Source organism: Prionailurus bengalensis, chromosome E4, assembly GCF_016509475.1.
Source record: "Prionailurus bengalensis isolate Pbe53 chromosome E4, Fcat_Pben_1.1_paternal_pri, whole genome shotgun sequence".
Classification (NCBI taxonomy): Eukaryota; Metazoa; Chordata; class Mammalia; order Carnivora; family Felidae; genus Prionailurus; species Prionailurus bengalensis.
Window position 1 is genome coordinate 67,599,444 of NC_057360.1, and position 20,263 is coordinate 67,619,706.

Genomic DNA, 20,263 nt, shown 5'->3' on the forward strand with positions numbered 1-20,263 from the left:
TCACTGCAGAGCCTGGAACCTGCTTCAGACCCTCTGTCTCCTCTCTGTCCCTCTCCTGCGTGCTCACGTGCACGCACTCTCCTCTCTCTCAAAAATAAATACACCTGGGCGCCTGGGTGGCGCAGTCGGTTGGGCGTCCGACTTCAGCCAGGTCACGATCTCGCGGTCCGTGAGTTCGAGTCCCGCGTCGGGCTCTGGGCTGACAGCTCAGAGCCCGGAGCCTGTTTCAGATTCTGTGTCTCCCTCTCTCTGACCCTCCCCCGTTCATCTCTGTCTCTCTCTGTCTCAAAAATAAATAAACGTTAAAAAAAAAAAATTAAAAAAATAAAATAAAATAAAATAAATAAATACACCTTAAAAAAAAGTCCTGTGGGTAAAGCTTTTGGAATTGGATAACAATGAACTGCTTCAAGTATTTCTCAGCTTGCTTGCTTGCTTGCTTTTAATGAGATACACTTGTGTCAAGAAAACAGACCCTCGAAGTAATGCCGGGTCTCTAGAGTAGGGTTGGTTGGCAGCAAAGATACAGTCCTTGCTCGGAGAACGGCGGGTAGAACCAGACGCCTTCTGGGTCGTTTAAAGTTGGTGGAGCAGGTGTACTTGCCGGACGTGGGGGCAGGGCTTGGTCGCCAGAGAAAAAGGCAGTCAGGAGACCCCTGACCAAGGAGGCTGTTCCTGCAGGTCTGTGACGGCAGATCCTACAAGAGCAAGGAGCCCCATGAGTCGGCGGGTGGCAGCCCCCACCGCGAGGCCAGCCCTGTGCCTGGTGCTAAGGAGGCCGGGCAGGGCAAGGACCTGCTGGAGGAGGAAGTCCCAGACGAGCGGGAAAGCGTTGAGGCTGCCCAGGGCCCGCCCGGCAGGGGAGCTCTGCCTATTCCAGGTGAGTGTTCTGCCAGCCCCGCCTCTTTCCCCCCTTTTCCATGTCCTTACGTGCTTCAACCAAGAACGTCTCTGAGCCAGGACGAGCAAGTCCTTCTTGGACGGAGAACCCCCTCTTTTACTAACAAGTAACGGGAGATCCTTCTGTCCGGCCTTAACTTGCTCTGCTGTGGCCTCTGTCCTCTCGAGGAATTGGGAGTGCGAGGCAGCGTGACTGCAGTCCCTTCCCTGCCCTCCGGACCCTGTGGTCATCTGCGTCCTGAAGACTGCCATTCTGGGCCTTGACAGTCGGGCTTTTATCTTCATTTAAGTGACTTCCGCCAGCCCCACCGCACTGAGATTGGGGCTCCATCACAGTAGCCCACCTGTGTGGCCCTGTGGTAACTGGGCGTCCCAGGGCACCTTGACCCCATCCATCCTCTTAGGTCCTTATTTTCCTCCTAAGCAGGATCAGCAGTGGGGAACACGCAGGAAGCGACCCTGACAGAGCAGCTCGTCCTGGGGGGCCCACCGCCCTGTTCACCCGAGACTCCTCAGCTTTCCTCCAGCCCTGGAGTTGTGCTCTGCGTGGTTAGGAGAAACCAGGCTGAGCGTGAGGTCCTGCCCTGCCCTGAGGCGTCCCCTAGACTTCGGAATGAGGGGGAGGACCAGGAGGCAGTGGGTGAGCCAGAGGCTTCCGTTCCCGCCTGGGATGCTTCGGAAACTGAGAAATGGCCTGGAACCGAGGAGAACCCTGCTTCCTTTCTGAGTCCCGTTTCCTCAAGGACCAGAGACTTAGGGAGGAGACGGTTGTCTGAGGTCTCAGACAGTCCGGGGAGCTGGCTGCTGTCGAGCAGAGCTGGGGTGAAGACCGCACACAGGATGTCCCCCGCCCGCGAGTCGTTGTCGGGAACGGACACCTCAGAGACTTCTTCCAAAGCCCCCAGAGGAGGTTTGGTTAAGGACTGTGGAGTGCAGGGCAAGGCTCCCATGGGAGAGCAGCAGCCGAAGACCACAGAAGCTACTGTTTGTGCCAACAACAGCAAGGTCAGCTCCACCGGGGAGAAGGTGGTGCTGTGGACCAGGTAGGTGGGGGGGGGGGGGGGAGGGGCGGGCCGCTGCGTGTGTATCCGGAAAATGAGTGCACGTGTCCATTTTGCTGATCTGGAGTTAATCGTGGTACGTGGGTTCCAGGGAAGCTGACCGCGTGATTCTCACCATGTGCCAGGAGCGGGGGGCACAGCCACAGACTTTCAGCGTCATCTCCCAGCAGCTAGGAAACAAGACCCCGACCGAGGTAAGTGGCGAAAGCCCTGCCAGAGCTTCGGGCCCCAGGGGATCCAAGCACACGGACTGGCGAGGAGAGGCTGGGCTGGCCAAGCAGGAGACAGGACACCGAGCGCGACTGTACAGGTGGGCCCCAAGGAGGGGCCCGACTCGTCAGGGAGTCTGGTTTTAGTTTGAGAGAGGGCGGTGGACCGTCAGGAGCCCACAGACGTTCCAGGTCGTGTTCGGGAGCCTTATGATTTGGGGCCAGATGCTGATAAGCCTCTTGACCGGAGTCCCCTCTCGTGTGTGTGGGGGGGGGGACAGCCCTCCCGACCTCACTGTGGGGAACAGACCGATTGCTCGATCGGCACGTACTGCTTGGTCAACGTCAGAACCTTCCTCTCTGGCCTTAGGTTTCCCACCGTTTCCGGGAACTCATGCGGCTCTTCCACACGGCCTGTGAGGCCAGTTCTGAGGAGGAGGAGGACGCGACCAGCACCAGCAACACAGACCAGCTGTCTGACCGCGGGGACCTCCTGTCGGAGGAGGAGCTGGACGCGTGACCCTGGGCGCGTGGCGGTGTCATCTGCTGGCCCCGGCCGGCGGTGCTTGTGCTTGGCTGGCGCCCCACCCCCGGAGCTCAGGCTGTAGGGCCGGAGGCGCGGGGGCTGAGGCCGACTGGGGGCGGATGGCTCTGCTAGCTTACGAGTCCTTCTGGGTCTTTCTGAACGTACTCGCGAACAGCATCGAGGGAGTGGGCTTGGCTCCCTTTCTACCTCCCCTCTCCCCCCGCCCCCCTCCCCGCCCGGGTCTGATGGCACATATTTATTGTTCTGTGATCCCACCACAGTGGTTCTAGACGTATGAAGTGCTTGTGTTGGTGTAGCCAGTCCCAGAACATTGAGCTCCTATACCCAGCAGTTTTTATTGTAAACCAGCTCTTTCCTGTTCTTGGGAAGCCTTAGTCCACGAGGCCACCCCCACTCCGGTAGCACTGGGCCAGGCTGCGCAGCTCCTGCAGGGCCTCGTCCAGGTCCCCCTGCTCCACGCCGGCGGCCAGGAAGCTGGCCCAGCGCCGCACATCGAGCTTGGTGAGCTCTCTAGCCAGGTCTCCCAGGGTCCGGTTCAAGGACGAGGAGGAGCAGAGGGCCCCAAGCACTGGGATGCTCTCCACGGCTGTGGAGGGACACAAAAGGAGGCCTGAAAATGGCTTTTCTACCCTGGGCTCTGCCGCGCAGACTGGATGGGAGAGTGAACTCACTGGATTGTGTGCCGTCCCCTCGGTAAACCAGTGCTCCAGGGGAAGGCCACGTCCCTCAGGGGCCACCAAGTGAATAAAGGGATGTTTAACTGTGGGCTTTGTCAAGAACCTTCATCTAGGAAGGGATACGGTAAAACCTCTCCCATACCCTCACTGCCCACGTACCTGCCCCAGATGGGGGACCGTCCACAACCAAACCGTGCTGGCTGAGGCCTGGGGAGAAGAGCTGGGGGTACGGGGGAGCCACCATGCAGGGAGCCAGCAGCAAGTGGGCAGAGCTGTGGGGCGAGAGCAGAGGTTGAGCGAGAAGTTGAAGGAGGTCTGGGCGCGGGGAGTGGGCATCGCACTGACCTCCTGACTGTGGGCTGCTGCTGTTGTAAATACTGGGCCAGGACGTCTTCCCCAGTGGCGCACGCGTGCAGCGGCGAGGGCAGAGGGGTCCCCGGGGCCAGCTGGCTGCCGGGACAGAGCCAAAACCACCATTAATCTGTGGACCAGGAACTAGGGGTTTTCCTGTTTGTAGGCCATCAGCGGAAGCAGGACGCTGAGGGTCTTAAGGGGGGGGAGGGGCAGGAGAAGGAAGAGTGGGGCGACGCCATCAGGATGTCCAGAGGTGTGTGCGAGACCAGGATGGGAGTCCCAAGTCCGACAGGCTCCCTGAACCTGCCCCCTCACCTGGTGTGGCACGCTCTGTCCAGACCCCTCAGCACCACAGACTGGGCGAAGCAGCACGTTCCAGAAGGGCTCCCACATGCAGACAGGGGGGTCCACGCGGCAGCCCCTCCCAGCTGCACCAGAGCGTCGGGTAGGGACTGGCCTGGGGCCGAGGGGAAGGGGATGGTGGCCGCTGCGGTCGCCACCTAAAGAGAAGGGAGAGATCAAGTAGCGGCTTTCTCTCCACTGCGACCGGCGCCTGTGCAGCGCTCCGTACCTTCTTCCCAGAGAAGTTCAGCATGTCTGCCAGGTGAGCCATGAAGACTGGCGAGGAACGGAGGCGGTACGGAGCAGTGACGGTGTCCAGGGCTGTGGCCAGGATGGCACCACAGTGGAAAGGCAGGGCGGGCTGTGAAGATACCAAGAAGGGCACCTAGCCTTCAGGGTCTGGAAAGCAGAGTGTGAAGGCAGAACCCTAATGGCAGAGACGTCCAGGCGCTTTGACAAAGGACAGTGTGCTCCAAAGGGGCCGTGTCACGGGTGAGTACAAGCGGAGGGTTCGAGAACAGGGCTGGTGGCAGAGAAAGGCTGGGGTGGGGGGCTGGTGGCAGAGAAAGGCTGGGGTGGGGGCTGCAGTCCCAACAGGAACCTCGAGCCTTACGTCATAGTGCAGGTGGGGGAAGGTGACGGGTGGCTCCGGTCGCAGCCCCAGGCCCCCGCCCAAGGATAAGGGGCAGACCAGAGAGCTGTGGGCGGACATGTGCACCAGGCCCAACGCTGTGTTCAGCAGACGATAGATGTTTTTCAGGGGGTCCTGGGGGAAGGGAGAGTGACTGTTACGCAGTTTTCTCCCTGGGTGGTCTCGCTCCATGCCCCAGGACTTTTCCCCAAGGTGTCCTCACCCCACGACTGTAGGGCCCAGGGAGCAGGCCCCAGGTTATTATTCCCCGCCCTGAGTACTCGTCTCGTAGCAACTCGGCGGCCTTGGCACCTAGTCCAGAGAAGCCGTTGTGCAGGTCACACAGGATCTGGAAGCCCTGGAAGGAGACGGTGATGGCAGACGGGGCAGGCCGAGGTCCTGCCTAGGCCCCGCCTGGCCACACGGCTACCTGCAGGTGATCACACTCCTCCACGTAGAAGTGCAGCCTGTCCTCCACATCTTCCAGGCACCGGGGCTCCTTCAGGATGCTCTCGCCTTGGCCGAAAGCCTCTAGGCGACCTGCTTCCCTGCCGGACGTGACCACAACCAGGACTTGCAGGAGCCCCGACCCTCACCCCCCAGCCCTGCAAGATCCCGTTTGCAGGGACGGTGGGGAAGGTGGCCTCAGGAGCCCCATCAACATCAGTGGGGATCCCGTTTCTCGGTTCACACCCTTTGGGGCCCACGTACCCATCGTGGTTGTACTTCTGAATCATACAGATGCTCCGAGGGTGTAGATGGACCCGGAGGAAATCCGACCAGACTCTGATGCTGTCCTCTGTGGGGGTGAATGGTTTGGGGGCTGCAGCAGTGGTCAGCGGTGGGGGACCTGAAGAAAAACGAAAAGAAGTGTTCTTCCTGTTGCTGTTCTGCCCGGTTCCCTGCCCTGTAGTACCTGGTGGAAGTCTCACCTTTGCCATTGGGAATGGACTTGACCCTCCAGATCCCATCACTACTCAACACTCCCTGGGGAGGGGGAGGGGCAGAGAGAAATCTGCATTTAGTTCCAGGCAGTCTACAGGCAAAAGTTGACTGATTCTCTTGGATTCTGACCAAGTCTACAGCCTGCCTTCACCCAACAGTCACATTCTGTAGGAAAAAAAAGTGCTGCTTCCCAAAATGCCATCCCAAGGTATTTAAAACGATCAAAATCCTTTTTCTCTGCCCCAGTGGAGGCCACTCTAGCTCTAGCAGTAGAGGCCCTCACCTCTGCACTCAGAAGGTCCTGGAGGCCAGGGATTTGGGGATAGAGTTCCTCCCTGTGTGTGGTAAGCTTTCCCTGCCTGGGAGTGGGGGGGAAAAACGGAGAAGGATTTCAGTGACCGTTCCTCGCAGCTGTCCAGCTTCCTGTGCACATTCCCACTGCGAACGTCACCAGTACCATGCTATTGCTGCATCCAGCTGTCTGTCCCTGTAGAGTCCACCTTCTTGTTTCAGGGAGCTCAGGCTACCTGTACAAAAAAGAACAGGCAGCGTCGGTTCGAGGCCTCGTTCCTCCCGGCCTCCGGCTAATCTTCCTGCCAGCCTGCTGCCACCGAGCTTTCGTGCACACACTTGAGCCCGGTAAAACCCTCGTCTGGGAGAATCCAGATTCTCCTCCATCCCCAGCCTGGGCGTGAGCTGTGCGGCCGTAGGAAGGGAGCACCGCGGGGTCCCACAAGAGTGCCACCGTCCACCGGGTCCCTGCGGCTGCTTGTCTCCGGTCCGCACGCCCGGGGGCTCCTGCGCGCTGGCCGACCCCGGCCGCCGCCTCACCCTTGAGATCCATGAGGATGAGTCTAGGCGTGTACGTCTCCTGGCCGTGGGGCGTCCGGCCGGTCCGGTATAGGACGTCGGGACACAGCTCTCCCGGCGGTTCCTTGGCACCGGTCGGGGCGCACAGCGCAGCATCCTGGGGGTGCACAGGGGAAGGCCTGGCCTCAGCGGGGGCGGCTGGAGACCCCGAGCGGCCCCGCGGCGGCAGCGCCCGCAGGCCTCACCTGCTGGTTCCACCAGTGCGCTCCCACGAAGCCCGCAAAGTGGCCCAACTGCAGCGTGAGCACCTCCCGGGCCCCGCCCGCCATGCCGCCCGGCTCCGCTGGGTCGCGCAGGCGCGGCGGCCCACTCGCCGCTCGGGGCCGATTGGATCGTCGGCTTGTGGGCGGGGTCTCCGCCCCCGCGCAGTACTGGTCCACACGTACGTCCTTTCCCGTCGGGCGAGCGATTCGTCGGGCTTCGGAAGCCCCGCCTCCACTCGGGCCAGGCCGGCGCGGGCCCAGCTCTCGCTGGGGGGCGGGGCCCGGCGCGGCCGGAAGTGGCCGGCGCGGGGGCCGGGCGTCTCGTGGCGCGCTGTGGGCGGGGCCTGGCGTCTCGCGTGGGTCCCGCCGGCGGCCGAACGGAGGAGGCTGCGGTCGCTGCGTCGGCGTCGCCTCCCATAGTGCGGGCTGGCCTGACTGCCTGTCACGTCCCGTGAATGAGGCGCCCTTGGCAGTGTTTTGCGTCTGCCTTTTGTTCGATGTCGTCTGAGAAACTCTCCCCCAACCTTGCGCGTACTTGCAGCTCCTCTCGTGGCCCCGTTGTGCGGGCGCGCCGCGGCCGAGGGGTGCCCTGAGGTCGCCCCGGCTGGCGGCTGGTGGGCGTGTGCCGAGCCCCCCCCCCCCCCCCCCCCCCCCCCGCCTCGCGCCTCTGTACCTGCACGCGCTTCCGCGGGGCGCGCACCTGGAGTGGACGCGTTGGGTCGGAGTGGAGGCTGTCCTGGAGCTTGGTAAATAGCACAAACCTGTCTTCTCAAACTCTTTACCGGTGTGACCGTCCACCACCGGTGCGGGCGAGTTTTCAGTCGGTGCACCGTTACCTTTAAAGATTGTAGTCCTCATCACGGGTTTTAACTGCTAACGAGGTTGAGAGCGCTTTTTCGTACGTTTATCGGCCAGGTGGAGATCCATTTATGTGACGTGCATGTTCAAGTTTCTTGCCCGTCTTTCTTTTGGATCGTCTTACTGATCTGTGGGAGTCAGTACTTGATTCGGGATACAAGCCGTTTGTCAGTTGTGTGTGTTGAAAGTACCTACGACCACTCTGTTTGCTTTTTCACTGCCTTAAAGGAAGTTTTAGAAGAATAGAGTTTGTGTTTGCTTTGCTTTTTAAAACATAGTCACATTCACGGACCTTTTCAAATATTAATGCTTTTCATGTTATGTTCCGGGCTCTCGATCCTGTTCTGTTCCAGTTTCACGGGGTATTTAAACACCGTATTTTCAAAAAAGTGTCCCCAAGGAGATTAAAAAAAAAAAAAAAAGAGGGGAGAGTGTTAGGGGTGACAGAACAGCAGCTAGTAAATGTAGATGGAAGGATAGAATTTCGATTTAGATTGCAGGTATCAATGTAAGAACTTACTCAGACGAAGATCATCAGTGGGTGGTAATTTGTTGGTCAACGGGAAGGTTTCAGGATTTCAAAGAAACATGCCACAGCTGAACTTAGGCTGTTGATCGCATTGCGAGAGCATATTTTTATGATGACGGATGTCAAAATTAACCAAGTGATCAAATTTAGCATCACCAGTAATGGAACCAACCGAAGTGATGTGATGTGTGGCCAGTAGAACACGTCACCCACCCACTGTGCTCGCGAAAGCCTTTAACCTGTATCTGCAGGAACAATTAGGTGAGTCCAGAATGTTGGACAGTCTGTACAACTGGCCAGATGGCTTCAAAAATGTCAAATAACAACACCAACAAAACCTCAGCGGGTCTACTGAAGGTAACAGGACATTTAAGAGATATTTCATTGTTAATGTAATTTGTGAACATTGGTTGGAATCCGAATTGGCAACGGGGGGCGGGTAGCCATGAAGATGTTGGGATGACTGGAGAAATTTAAAAAAGCATAGTATTATTGAACATTATATTGATGATGGGTTTCTCTGGTGTGGTAATGGAATTTTGATTATATAGGAGAATATCCTATTCTTAGGAGAAATGTGATAAAACACTTGTCTGCAATTTCCTTTCAAATGGTGACGCAAGTAAATACATAGCCCAACGCGGGGGCTCGAACTCACGAACCGTGAGATCATGACCTGAATAGAAGTCAGACGCTTAACCAACTGAGCCACCCAGGCGCCCCTCTTTTTTAATTTAATCAATGGGATCTTTTCTGGAATGAAATTTTAAATTTTCATGAAGTCTAGTTTATCAAGTATTCTTCTATGGACCGTATCTTTGGTGTTATATAAGAAATTGTTGTCCAGCATGAAGGTCATGAAGCTTTTGTTCTCTTTTATTTATAATTAAAAATATTTTTTTTAATGGTTTACTTTTTCTTGAGAGACAGTATGAGCAGGGGAGGAGCAGAGAGAGAGAGGGGGACAGTGCAAGTGGGGGAAGAGCAGAGAGAGAGGGAGACACGGAATCCGAAGCAGGCTGCAGGCTCCAAGCTGTCAGCACAGAGCCCGACGTGGGGCTTGAACTCATGAACGGTGAACCTGAGCCAAAGTCGGACACCTAACCGACTGAGCCATCCAGGCGCCCCACTTTTCAGTGTTTTATAGTTTACTTCTTACACTTAGCCCCATGATACATTTTGAGTGTGTGTGTAAATCTGTGGTCCAAATCCATGATTTTGCTTGTCCATAACCAGCTATCCCAGCACAATCTTTTGGGGATTTTCCTCAATATATTGCCTTCACATCTTTGTTGAAAATCAGTTGACCGGAAACACGAGACTTCTGTCTGGACTCAGTGTTGTCTGTGGTTGCACCAGGACCGCGCTGTCATGTTACCGTAGCTTTAGATTATGTTTTGAAAAAAGGAAGAGTAAGTCTGCCCAGTTTGCTTATTTAAAAAATCATTTTGACTACTCCAGGTTTTTTTTTTTTTTTTTTCTGTGTGAACTTTAGGGTCAGTTGCCAATTTTTGCAAAAGAGCCTGCTGAAATTTTAATACTGATTGCACTTATCGGCCAGTCTGGGGAGAATTAACATCTTAACCCCATTGAGTTTTCCAACCTGTGAACACAGACCGTCTTTCCAGTTTAGATCCTCTTTAATTTCCCTCGGTAATCACTTATAGTCTTTGGTGTATAATTTTGCAGTTCCTCTGTGAAAATTGCCAATACTTTGTATTCCTGCTCTTTGAATTTACTTTCTTAATTGCAGTTTTATTTCATTGCTATAACAGAGACATAGAATTGGTTTTTGTGTATTCATCTTGTATTGTGGCCTTGCTGAACTTGCATTTAGATGTTTTGAGCCTAAGATTTTCTCTCTACAGGGCTGTCATCTGAAAATTAGGACAGTCTTACTTCTTACTTTCGAATCTGGATTCAATGCAATTGAGTGATTAAGAGAAGCCCTAAGAGACTATGCGGCAGGCTTAGCAAGGAGCCAGTAGAAATCGGGGCATGAGGATTGAGTCTATAGAAGGATCTTAAGAAAAAGAGGACTGGACGGGGCAGATTATGATAGAGGATTTGGGAAAAAATGGGAGTCTACATTTAGCAAATGACAGAAGGAACGATGGTAACTCTTCAGTAGGACCTGTGGTGGGACAGCCATACAACTTACTGTTCCACGTTCGTCAATGAAGATGAGGCCTATCGATGATGCGTTTAGCCACCCAGACACGGAAGCCGGGTTCCCAGCCTCATTTGTGGCTAAGGCTCGGGTCTGCCAGTGGGGTGCAGACGCCCCCTGGGAGGAGAGGAGCCGCGGCCATCTCTGGGTTGCTGCTCTCAGTGGCAGAGGCCGGGGGCTGGGGGTTTACAGCAGTGGGGTGGCTCAGTTGGTGCAGCGTGGGGCTCTGGACATTGGATGTGTGAGTTCAAGCCCCACGCTGGGTGTAGAGTTTACTAAGAATAAAATCTTTAGGGGCGCCTGGGTGGCTCAGTCGGTTAAACGTCCAGCTTCGGCTCAGGTCATGATCTGTGCTTCGTGGGTTTGAGTCCCATGTTGGGCTCTGTGCTGACAACACAGAACCTGTCTGGGATTTTCTCTCTCAATAAACTTTAAAAAAAAAAATAGGCTTTTTTTTTTAAGCCGTTTTTTTTTTTTTTTTAAGTTTAATTTATTTGTTTGAGGGGAGGGGCAGAGACAGAGAACCCCAAGCAAGCTCCGCGTTGTCAGCACAGAGCCCAAACGCGGGGCTTGAACCCACTAACCGTGAGATTGTGACCTGAGCCGAAATCAAAGTCGGACTTTTAACCGAATGAGCCACCCAGGTGCCCCAAAAGCCTATTTCTTGTGTAGAGTTTTAGGTCTAGGATTTGGTAACAGAAGTTGCTTCTAGAAAAGGGGAACGAGAGGAAGGAGGCTGGTTTCCATGAGATCTATTTTTGTGGCTTGAACTGTAACGCACACAGGGCAACAGGAACAGGTGGACTGAGGCCCCTGGGTGACCCGGGCCGCAGCACAGCTCACTAGGGCCTCGGAAGCATTGGGAGAGAGGAGGCAGGGGTGGGGGTGGAGAGCAGGCCGGCACAAAAGACGAGAGGGGCTGGAGCGGGAAGTGAGGGAGCGGATGGAGAGGCCGAGGGCTTTGAGCTCAGGGTAAGATAAACCTGGCCGTGACCGTCCCCAGTGGGGGGGGGGGGGGGGTGTCAGTCAGGGTTCAGAGGGCAGAACCACACTGAAGGGGTTTGTCACAGGGCTTAGAGCCTTCCAGTGGTGGCAGCTGACCCCGCAGGCTTGTAGGGCACTCGCCTCGGAGTCTGGCTGTGCTGACCGAGGCTGGGTCGGGTGAGGCTCTGCCTCTGACGGAATCCTCGAGGAGGAGGGTCAGGCAGGGGAAGCCGGCTCTCCAGGGGGAGACTGTCTCCCTCAAATCCAAGTCCCGAACGGTAGCAGCCTGCCAGGTGTGAGGCCCCGTCCGCATGCCGTGTGGTTCAGTCCTCACGACCCCCTGACGGCGGGGCGTTCTTGCCCTTAGACCAGGTGAAGCAGAGGTCAGGGGACACTGGAGAAGCAGATCGGCTGCGAGGCCCTAAGACCGCCAGTAAGTGGCAGCCGAGACTCGAACTTCTGACACCACCGGTGTGGGCAGGGGCAGAGAATTCTGTGCCGAGGCTGATCTGAGTCACCGTTTCCTCCGGTGCCCTGAAGGTGGCTGCGTAGACAGAACCACTCTCCCCGCGCTCCCTCCTTACTCCACACCGTGTCCGGAACCTGCAGAAAGGGGCCTCGGTCAGGCTCCCGGGAGCAGTGGTGGCAGCGTCAGTAGGAAGTGAGCAGTCGGTGTGGGTGCTTGTGGGGGAGGAGTTACAGGGTGAATCTCGGTCTCCTGAGCCACATCAAGTCTGGAAGATAGAACTCATGGAAACTTCTGTAGGATCTGGTCTCTTCAGACTCCTAACGAGCAGAATTCAGGGAAATTCAATTTGGCCAAAGGAAGGCTCTTTCCATCTTAAAAATCTAACGCAACACTTTAAGAAGGATCGTTTATTTTTAAGGACAGATCCATAATTACTTACAATACGAAAACCACCCCTGATAAGCTCTCACGAGTTTCAGGAACAGGAGGACACCTTACTGCCACATGGTCACTTCACGGGGGAGCCGCTGCGGCACAGGGGCCTCTGTCCGTGGACCGTGTGGCCCCCCCACCCGACGGGGTCTGTGAAAGGAAACGTCCACTGTCGTCCACGCGCGCCGTGACCGTGGCTCAAAGGTGGGCGCACAGCCGCTCCAGCTGTCCGGGGTTTGCGTTACTCAGGAACAGAAGCTCCTTTTTCCCTTCTTCTGTGTGAGCTAAGGTGGGGGGCGGGGAGCAGACACACACAGCTGGCAGTTCTCTCCTGCAGCACCGTTACCCCAAAAACTCTGTCGGCACCGGCCACGTGACACTCCCAAGGCCTCGCTTCCAGAGCCTTTCTCCCGGTAAGCGACCACCTTTTCTGTGTTTATTCCTCTGGCTCAGCATCTGCCTCCCTCTGAGCCAAGAACATCTGGCCTCTAGCACTTTGTCAAACCTGCTGACCCCCTTAGAAATCTCCCCAGCCGTGCCCCCCAGCCCGCCATGTGTGGGAGCTGCTCTACACCCTTCCCTCCCTTCCCCGGATAACCCACCCCATCTCTGCCAGTTCTCGACCACGACCGCCTAGAGAGCTGTCAGCCTTTCGTCTCCCCCGGACCCCCTGCGCCCAGAGGGGAGGGCGAGACAAACAGCTGAATGCTTGCGTGCGCACAGGGCAGGTAGAGCTGACAGCTCCCGCCCTCCCCGGACGGCTGGCCTTGGCCTGGCCGCCTCTTTCCGTGAGCACCGGATTCTGGACCATGAGAATCTGGGGAGAGATGTCCTGTTTTTTTGTAAATTGAACTTCCCCTCCCCCACCCCTCTCCATACCCTGCAGCCAGCCAGAGAGGGGTCAGGATAAAGGGAAAAAGGGAAATACAAGTTACAGGCTGCTGCCGAGGGAAGAAGAGGTCATGGCTCTGACTCAGTGGGACTCGGAACATAAAACCCCGAAAAATTAACCTACCTTTCTCATGTTGAAGCCAACTGTTCTCCAGATAATACTGAATACAACTTTCAAACTCCTTCGGGCTGTAGTTGGAAACCAGGATGGGAATAAAGGGATCCAAGGCATCAAATCCCTCCTGGAGAAGGAAAAGGATGAAGACAGTGTCCGTTAAGTGACGAGCTGATGGAGAGAGCAAATGCACTCGAACATGTGGACGGCAAGGTCTGTTTTTCTTCCGCCCTCTGCTCGCTCGTGGGCCGCCAGGCCTCACGGGCTCCACACAGCGCCCGGCCCCTCACGGCCACTGGGCCGTATGCACAAGACAGGAGTCTTCTGCGTGCGGGTTTACATGGATATTCAACATGTGGATATACGTACATATTTAAAACATTTTTTTTTACGGTTTTGACTCCAGTAGTCGACAACCATTTTGACTGTTCGTAAGTTCAAAAATAGGAAACAAACTTGATAAGGATGCGGAAAAAGACCCAGTAGATGGAACGTGAACGGAAACAAGTAGATCAAAATGGATTCCAGATTTCAGGCCGAACACGGGCAGAGGAGGGACGCTCCCCCAGCTTCCGAACAGAGCCCTGGCCCGGGGGCCCCGCAGCCGGACACGGCAGCGCTGGGCAGACACTGGCCCCCAGTCTGCGGCTCTGTTCTCACAGAGTCCAGGGCGAGTGGTCACGCGGCTTACCCTGCCACCTCGGACTGCGCTGACACGTCCACAGGATGCCGAGAGCAGCCTTCTTACTGCTGGAGGTGAGGGTTCCAGATACGGGAAGGGGTAAGGGGGAAGGGGACGCGGTGATGCGAGCCCGTGTCCATGTGAACACATGGTTTTCTGACAAATGTTAGACAAGTATGGGTGTGTACAGACGGACACAGATATGAGTATAGTACACACGTGTGTGTCTGTTTTCACACTTCCTAGCAGTGATGCCCCAGCAACTATGAGCACACCTGGCACTCGCATCTTGGTACCTAAGATCCAGTTCACGCTCAAGAGGTGGGGAATTTGGTTCCACCTCTTAAAGGGAGCATATTTTAAACACTTCTGTAGAGCAGGCGCCACACACAATGTCGGGCTTGAACCCACGACCCTGAGATCGAGTCGCACGCTCCACCACCTCAGCCAGCCAGGCGCCTCCCGGGCCGTGGTAAGTAAATAACCGTTCTCCTCGAACGTGAATCAGGGCTGCCTGGAGGAATGGCTAGGACGGGGGCATAGAAAGGACGAGATGAGTGTGGAACCTATTTCTTGCCAAGAAGTAAATCAGGGCCTACAGACTGATGGGGGCATGTGCAGAGGGCACAGAAGCCACCCTGAAGGGGCTTTTACAGGCCAGATCTGGGACAAATGAAGCACCCAAATCAATAATGACAGTAAAGGTTTGAAGCTCATGAAAGAGGAGCCTGTGTGTCCACCTGGAAAGAAAGGAGTGGGGAAGGAAAGTTCCTGCATGTGACAGAAAGCCAAGGGATCCGTGTAGAAGACACAAGAGAGCTAGAAAATACCATTTTGCAAATATCTCCACTGGGCTCTGGGGAGAATCACAAGTGGATGCTCAAACCAGTAAGGGAAGGCTTGAGGAGTAACAGGTATTTACCTAGTTTCAAAGTAGGTGTCCATTTATTCGTACTTGTTACACAGGAAAATAGTAACTTTACTGCCGAGAACCCAGATGGACAGCCCCTCAGCCAAGCGTCCAACCTTCCCCCTGGAGTCACTGGGAGAACTGGGTCTCACAGGCGCCTCCCGATGCTGGATACCATAGAGACCCAGCCCTGCGGCTACCATTGCACATGATCAGGACACAACACCAGCCAAGCCGTAAGATAACCCACGGTGGCCAGTATGCTTCAGACACACAGACCTAAATATTCAAAGACTGAAGCACTGTCCCCCCTTGAAGGAGACGACAGAGCAAGACCATCAAACGCGCGATCCGGGACTTTCTGTCTCTGTGAAGGATGTGGGGTGACTGGTAAAGTTAGAAGTCCTACAGATTAGGGAACAGCGTTCTGTCGATGCCAGTTTCCTGATTTTGACAGTTGTGCTGTGGTTCTATATTTAGAATGTCTCTGATTTTAGGAAATACATGTTATTTAAGAAGAAAGAGGCATCGTGTCTCAGGCTACTGTCACATAACTCAGGGGAAAAATGGAGAAGAAGAAAGCAAATATGGTAAGGTGTTAGCGTTCAGGAATCTGGGTGAAGTCATACATGAATATGGTTGTTCTCCAAGTCTGTAATTATGTCCAAAAAGAAAAAGAGCTCTCTTTTGACGAAGTGACTAAGGGGAACCAGATTTTCTAAAGATTGGACCTTTCCCAGCAGCTCCTGAGGCAGATAGGCCTTCCGCGGCTTGAAGAGGGATCCAGTCTGGCTCAAAGTCAACACAATGGTGCCTCCATGCTGAAAGGAAGGACAAAAAGCTGAATTAGAAAAAGGTGAAAAAGTGGGGCGCCTGCGTGGCTCAGCTGGTTAAGCGACGGACATCAGCTCAGGTCACGATCTCATTGTTCGTGGGTTGAGCCCAGGGTCGGGCTCTATGCTGACAGCTCCAAGCCTGGAGCCTGCTTCGGAATCTGTGTCTTTCTCTCTCTGTCTCTCAAATAAAGATGTTAAAAAATATTTTTAAAAAATGCAAAGAAGAAAAATGCATTTTATTTATTTTTTTAGACGTTTAATTAGAGAGTGTGAGCATGCATGGGGGCGGGACAGAGAGACGGAGAGAGAGAATCCCAAGCAGGCTCCACACCCCTTGCTCGGCCCCACGTGGCGCTCTATCCCATGAACCGTGAGATCACGACCTGAGCTGAAATCAAGAGTCGGACGCTTAACCAACTGAGCCACCCAGGCGCCCCAGAAAAGTGCATTTTAATCACCTGTCGATTTTTAGTACAGCTGAATGGCAACTAAGTAGGTTATCACTTCTGGTGTGGCGCTGACGGCAAACTGCTACGTGATCTTCAATTTATCAAAATCTTTTCCGAAGTTGGTAAGATATAAAACCACCCTGAACAACTGCAGAGTCAAAGTATGCCAGGATTTAAGTACAGTGGCTTGTATCCAAGGCGAGCAGGAAGACAGGAAACCAAATATCCAGATTTTAAACTTCGGCACTGCTAGGGCAATTAAGGAAGATACAAGAACTTTCTGGGTGTAAAATCGGAGCCGAAAACTATCAGGCGTCGCACATACTCACCCAGTCGTTTTTCACCATTTTCCTCAGGTTGTGCACGAGCGCAAGCTCCTCGGGGGCCACCTGCCGGGTCAGTGGGAAGGGGGGGGACGGGGCCGAGGTCAGTCCTTGGTCTGTGCGGGTGCCCGCCCGAGACCAAGGACTACAAAATCCTGCGCTGCTCTGTGACCACGGTGCCTGCGGCCACGTGCCCCACCCCGCCAGGTTTCTGATTAAAACCTGTCAGCAAGGGAGAGAGCGGCCTGGGCCCACACCACCGCCTCCCTCGATGTTTCTGCTCTTGGCTGCGGAAGCATGGTCTGACCGCTGCACACAGAAGCCATCGCTCAGCCCCACTGAGGAGACAGAAGAGAAGGAGAAAACTGACAAAACAGCTTCCGCTGTGCCGTGCCCTTCTAGACGCTCTCCCTTTTCAATGGACGGCGGGCCCCTCTCCTAATTCAAGTACTCCTAAGGCGAGGCGACGTGCCGCCTGGGCTACTAAGGCCAAGTCCCGGCCTCCGTGTGCCAGTGCCGGAGTCAGAGTAACCGGAGTAGAGGAACCCAGTTTTCCTACCAGGCTTTTATCTTCTCTTTTCAGTGTGGTCTTTCCCCAGAGAGCATTGACTCCATCCACTGCCACCAGGAGGCGAAACCCGCCCAAAGAACTCTGACCCTTGAGCTCTCTGAGAACAACCCCGACCGCATCCGTGGCGTTCTTCACCCGCATGATGCCCTGCAGGGGAGAGAGGTACGGCTGGCGGTCCCGAAGAGGCCTCCCCTGCCGTGACGGAGGCCGGGCCGCCGCTGTCTCGTTCCATACCTGTTCCACCACCTCTCCCAGAGGGCTGCCTTTCTCCGTGCTCTCTCGCTTGTTCCAGACATACTTCTCCTGAACTTTTATCTAAAAGCAAACAAAACCCGAAAAAAGGCCACTTAGCCTAAAGATGAACCCATCTGTATCTGAGAAGGGAGGAGGGCAAGGTTGTTTACAGTCGGGTTTAATCTACTTTTCTTTCCTTCTTTTTTTGAAAAGTAGGCTCGATGCCCAGCACAGGGCTTGAACTCAGGACCCTGAGATCAAGACCTGAGCTCAGATCAAGAGTTGGAGGCTTAACCGACCAAGCCACCCAGGCGTCCCTATATTTTAAGCCCTGTAAGAGACTTCAGTATGGAAGGGAATGCTTTCTAGCCCTTTTCTGCCTAAAGCTTAAAACCAAAACCCACAAGGGATTCTGACCAAAAAGGTCTGGGATGAGGCCTTGGTATCCACATTTATAACAAGCTCCGAAGAGACTCTGATTTATAACCAGAGTTGAAAACTCTTGGCCTAGAGATTGTATCCGAGAATCACTAGAGCAAAGAACCATTTTACCAATACATTTCTGGTTTCAAGAAACACCTCATCTGGAGAAACTTATGTAGCTGAAAATGTGCTTTAGAGAATTTGAGGCTGTAGCTTTGGAAAAGTCAATGAATCCATCTGGACTGCACGGGGACAGCTCATGGCGCTTCTTTATTTCACAGGGACGAGCAAGTTTCAGGTTGTGAGCTGCCAATAGAACATATGAAAGAAATACAGAATGGCATAGCGATCCCAGCTACAATGCTAGTTTTCCATAGTCTGGTGCTCAAGACACGAAGAAGAAAAAGTCTATTGAAAGACTGTCCGGCATTGGGGCGCCTGGGTGGCTCAGTCGGTTAAGCATCCGACCTGGGCTTGACTCACGATCTCACGGTTCAGGGGTTCGAGCCCCACTTTGGGCTCTGTGCTGGGAGCCTGGAGCCTGCTTCGGATTCTGTGTCTCCCTCTTTCCTTTCGTCTCTCCTACTTGCACTCTGTCTCTCTTTCTCTCTCAAAAATAAACAATAAAAAAAATTAGGGGTGCCTGGGTGGCTCAGTTGGTAAATGTCCAACTTCAGCTCAGGTCATAATCTCATGGCTCATGGGTTCGACCCCCACATAGGGCTGTGCTGACAGCTCAGAGCCTGGAGCCTGCTTTAGATTCTCTCTCTCAAATAAGTACACTGAAAAATAAAACAGAATAAAATAAAGACTGTCCAGCGTCAAGCTTCTGGGAATCTGGTCACCTGACTCAAGAAACGCTCGTTTGTAGTTTTGAAATTCTTCAGCCAGATGGAAGCTTCTGCAGGTTGGTCCAAACGCTGCTTGTTGTAAGTGGAGGGCAGAAGACTCCGGCAGCTCTTCACCCAGAGATGAGCTGGAAACAAACACACGTGGAAACAAAGCAGGCAGGAGCTGACTGTATTCAACTCAAAATCCTCTCTGCCTCTTTAAGTTATGGGAAATGGCTTTAGCTTCCCGTATACAGTTGACCATCTGCGTATGACTTCTGACCCCCGAAACTTAACTACTAATTGCCTACTGCTGACCAGAAGCCTTCCTGATAACACAGGGTTGATTAACAAACATTTTGGATGCCATATGTGTTACAAACTGTATTCTCACAGTGAAACAAGCTGGAGAAAAGAAAATGTGACTAAGAGAATCATAAGGAAGAGAAAGTACATCTACAAGACACTATTTACTCCAAGAAATCTGTGTGTAAGTGGACCAGCACAGTTTAAACCGTGTTGTTTAAGAACCCACTGCATATTTCTTGAAGTCTCTTTGCTGCAAAGGGTCACTTTTGGGCTGGCCCACGTGAGATCAGACCTTCTGGTTACAGTCGGGACACGAGGCACACCACGTGGACGAAAGGTCACTGTAGCTTCCTGGCAGTTTTTAAACGTAGTTAGAAAACACGGGTGCTCACACAACACCAAATAAAACGTGGGGTGTATGCAAAGGAAGAGAGTTCTAAGACCCATGCTGACGACTCTGGAATGCTGATGAACAGCCCGTGTCAGAGTTCCCCCGGCTAATCAGAACTGCTCACTGAAGGCAACAGAGCCTGTGCTGACCTCGAAGGAGGGAGCTTACGGTCTTGGGCGCTACATCAAAGTGAGGACTGCTGGGCCAGAATGCTCCATTCTTACTTCAGAAGTTTCCAGGAAGCTTCCACTGAACCTCCTGGTGCTACGCTGACCTCACCGTGCACCCCACTTGTGGCCACCATGAGGTCATGACCGAGCAGCTCACACTGGCCTGCATCGGGAGCAGAGGCCTCTTTGGAGCCCCCGTGGCCCCCGGGCCCCATCCGACCACCTCGACAGTGAGGAAAAGGAAGTTCTTACCATCCGGAACGTGCAGGATCAGCCAGTCCTGCTTTGCACAGAAATGAATAACATGGCAAAGACTGAGGGTTTTTCCTGTCCCTTTCTCCCCATCTAAAGCACCTGTGGTTAAAGAAAATGTCATTGGAAAGGACACTTCTGTCAACAAACAGCACTTTTTGAGAGAGAGAACACGAGCAGGGGAGAGGCAGAGAGAGGGAGACACAGAATCCGAAGCAGGCTCCAGGCTGTCAGCCCAGAGCCCGACGCGGGGCTCGAACTCACAGACCGCGAGATCGTGATCTGAGCTGAAGTTGGACACTCGACCGACTGAGCCACCCAGGTGCCCCCCAAATAGCACTTTTTGATTTCCTCTTTCCCCCCGTTGGCCCAAGACAGCTCGGGCAGGCCGGAAAGGATACAGAGAACATACCGCACAGCAGGGTGGGCAAAATTGGTGTTTTTCAGGTAATGCAGAAGCTCCAGGGCTGGCTTCCTTACCATCAGACAAGCTTCACTGAATGTTTTCACCTAATGGATGAGGAAGAGGAGGGGGCATGGGGTGTGGAACACACTGAGCCTGATGCAGCAGCCAGACCATCCAAGTGCCTAGTTTTCATTTAGTCACTGAAGAGATGGTTGGTATTGAATTTGAAAATCTACCCATATAATTTGGCGAAAATTTGAAACACACTGTCCCACACCAAGTAACACAAT

General features: G+C 54.2%; 3 protein-coding genes across 14 annotated transcripts in view; 1 reads left to right on the forward strand and 2 right to left on the reverse strand.

The window, feature by feature from the left end:
• LOC122476000 (GON-4-like protein) overlaps positions 1-3,482 on the forward strand; it is a 75,544-nt gene extending 72,062 nt beyond the window's left edge. For 3 of the 5 annotated variants that reach the window (XM_043568149.1, XM_043568148.1, XM_043568152.1), the window contains exons 29-32: positions 682-880; positions 1,325-1,943; positions 2,053-2,155; positions 2,541-3,482. In XM_043568149.1, coding sequence (XP_043424084.1) covers positions 682-880; positions 1,325-1,943; positions 2,053-2,155; positions 2,541-2,690 — 1,071 coding nt within the window. In that variant the 3' untranslated portion in view covers positions 2,691-3,482. Of the gene's footprint in view, positions 1-681; positions 881-1,068; positions 1,175-1,324; positions 1,944-2,052; positions 2,156-2,540 lie in introns of those variants that run through there. The other 2 variants (XM_043568150.1, XM_043568153.1) reach the window with 2 other exon arrangements.
• On the reverse strand, positions 427-6,904 carry MSTO1 (misato mitochondrial distribution and morphology regulator 1). Its single transcript, XM_043568154.1, has 14 exons — positions 6,722-6,904; positions 6,498-6,633; positions 6,124-6,193; positions 5,950-6,025; positions 5,654-5,708; positions 5,433-5,571; positions 5,152-5,269; positions 4,945-5,079; positions 4,704-4,856; positions 4,320-4,451; positions 4,064-4,248; positions 3,740-3,844; positions 3,554-3,666; positions 427-3,303 (listed from the first exon to the last, which is right to left on the reverse strand). The coding sequence occupies exons 1-14, from the start codon at positions 6,803-6,805 to the stop codon at positions 3,089-3,091; spliced, it is 1,716 nt and encodes a 571-aa protein (XP_043424089.1). The 5' UTR covers positions 6,806-6,904; the 3' UTR covers positions 427-3,088.
• A 4,129-nt stretch (positions 6,905-11,033) lies between these two features.
• Positions 11,034-20,263, reverse strand: part of DAP3 (death associated protein 3) — a 33,785-nt gene continuing 24,555 nt past the window's right edge. For 4 of the 8 annotated variants that reach the window (XM_043568563.1, XM_043568562.1, XM_043568564.1 and 1 more), the window contains 9 exons: positions 19,969-20,077; positions 19,568-19,660; positions 18,461-18,591; positions 17,193-17,273; positions 16,947-17,105; positions 16,394-16,453; positions 15,511-15,600; positions 13,197-13,314; positions 12,142-12,465 (listed from right to left, as the gene is read on the reverse strand). In XM_043568563.1, the coding sequence (XP_043424498.1) occupies positions 12,380-12,465; positions 13,197-13,314; positions 15,511-15,600; positions 16,394-16,453; positions 16,947-17,105; positions 17,193-17,273; positions 18,461-18,591; positions 19,568-19,660; positions 19,969-20,077 (927 nt within the window). In that variant the 3' untranslated portion in view covers positions 12,142-12,379. The other 4 variants (XM_043568561.1, XM_043568560.1, XM_043568558.1 and 1 more) reach the window with 4 other exon arrangements.

Excerpts from the sequence above, each read along its gene's own strand:
- MSTO1 (XM_043568154.1), bottom strand. The coding sequence starts at position 6,805 with ATGGCGGGCGGGGCCCGGGAGGTGCTCACGCTGCAGTTGGGCCACTTT. Across the intron at positions 6,634-6,721 it reads CGCACTGGTGGAACCAGCAG|GATGCTGCGCTGTGCGCCCC; the intron begins GTGAGGCCTGCG and ends GTGCACCCCCAG. Across the intron at positions 4,452-4,703 it reads TCCCCCACCTGCACTATGAC|CCCGCCCTGCCTTTCCACTG; the intron begins GTAAGGCTCGAG and ends GTATCTTCACAG.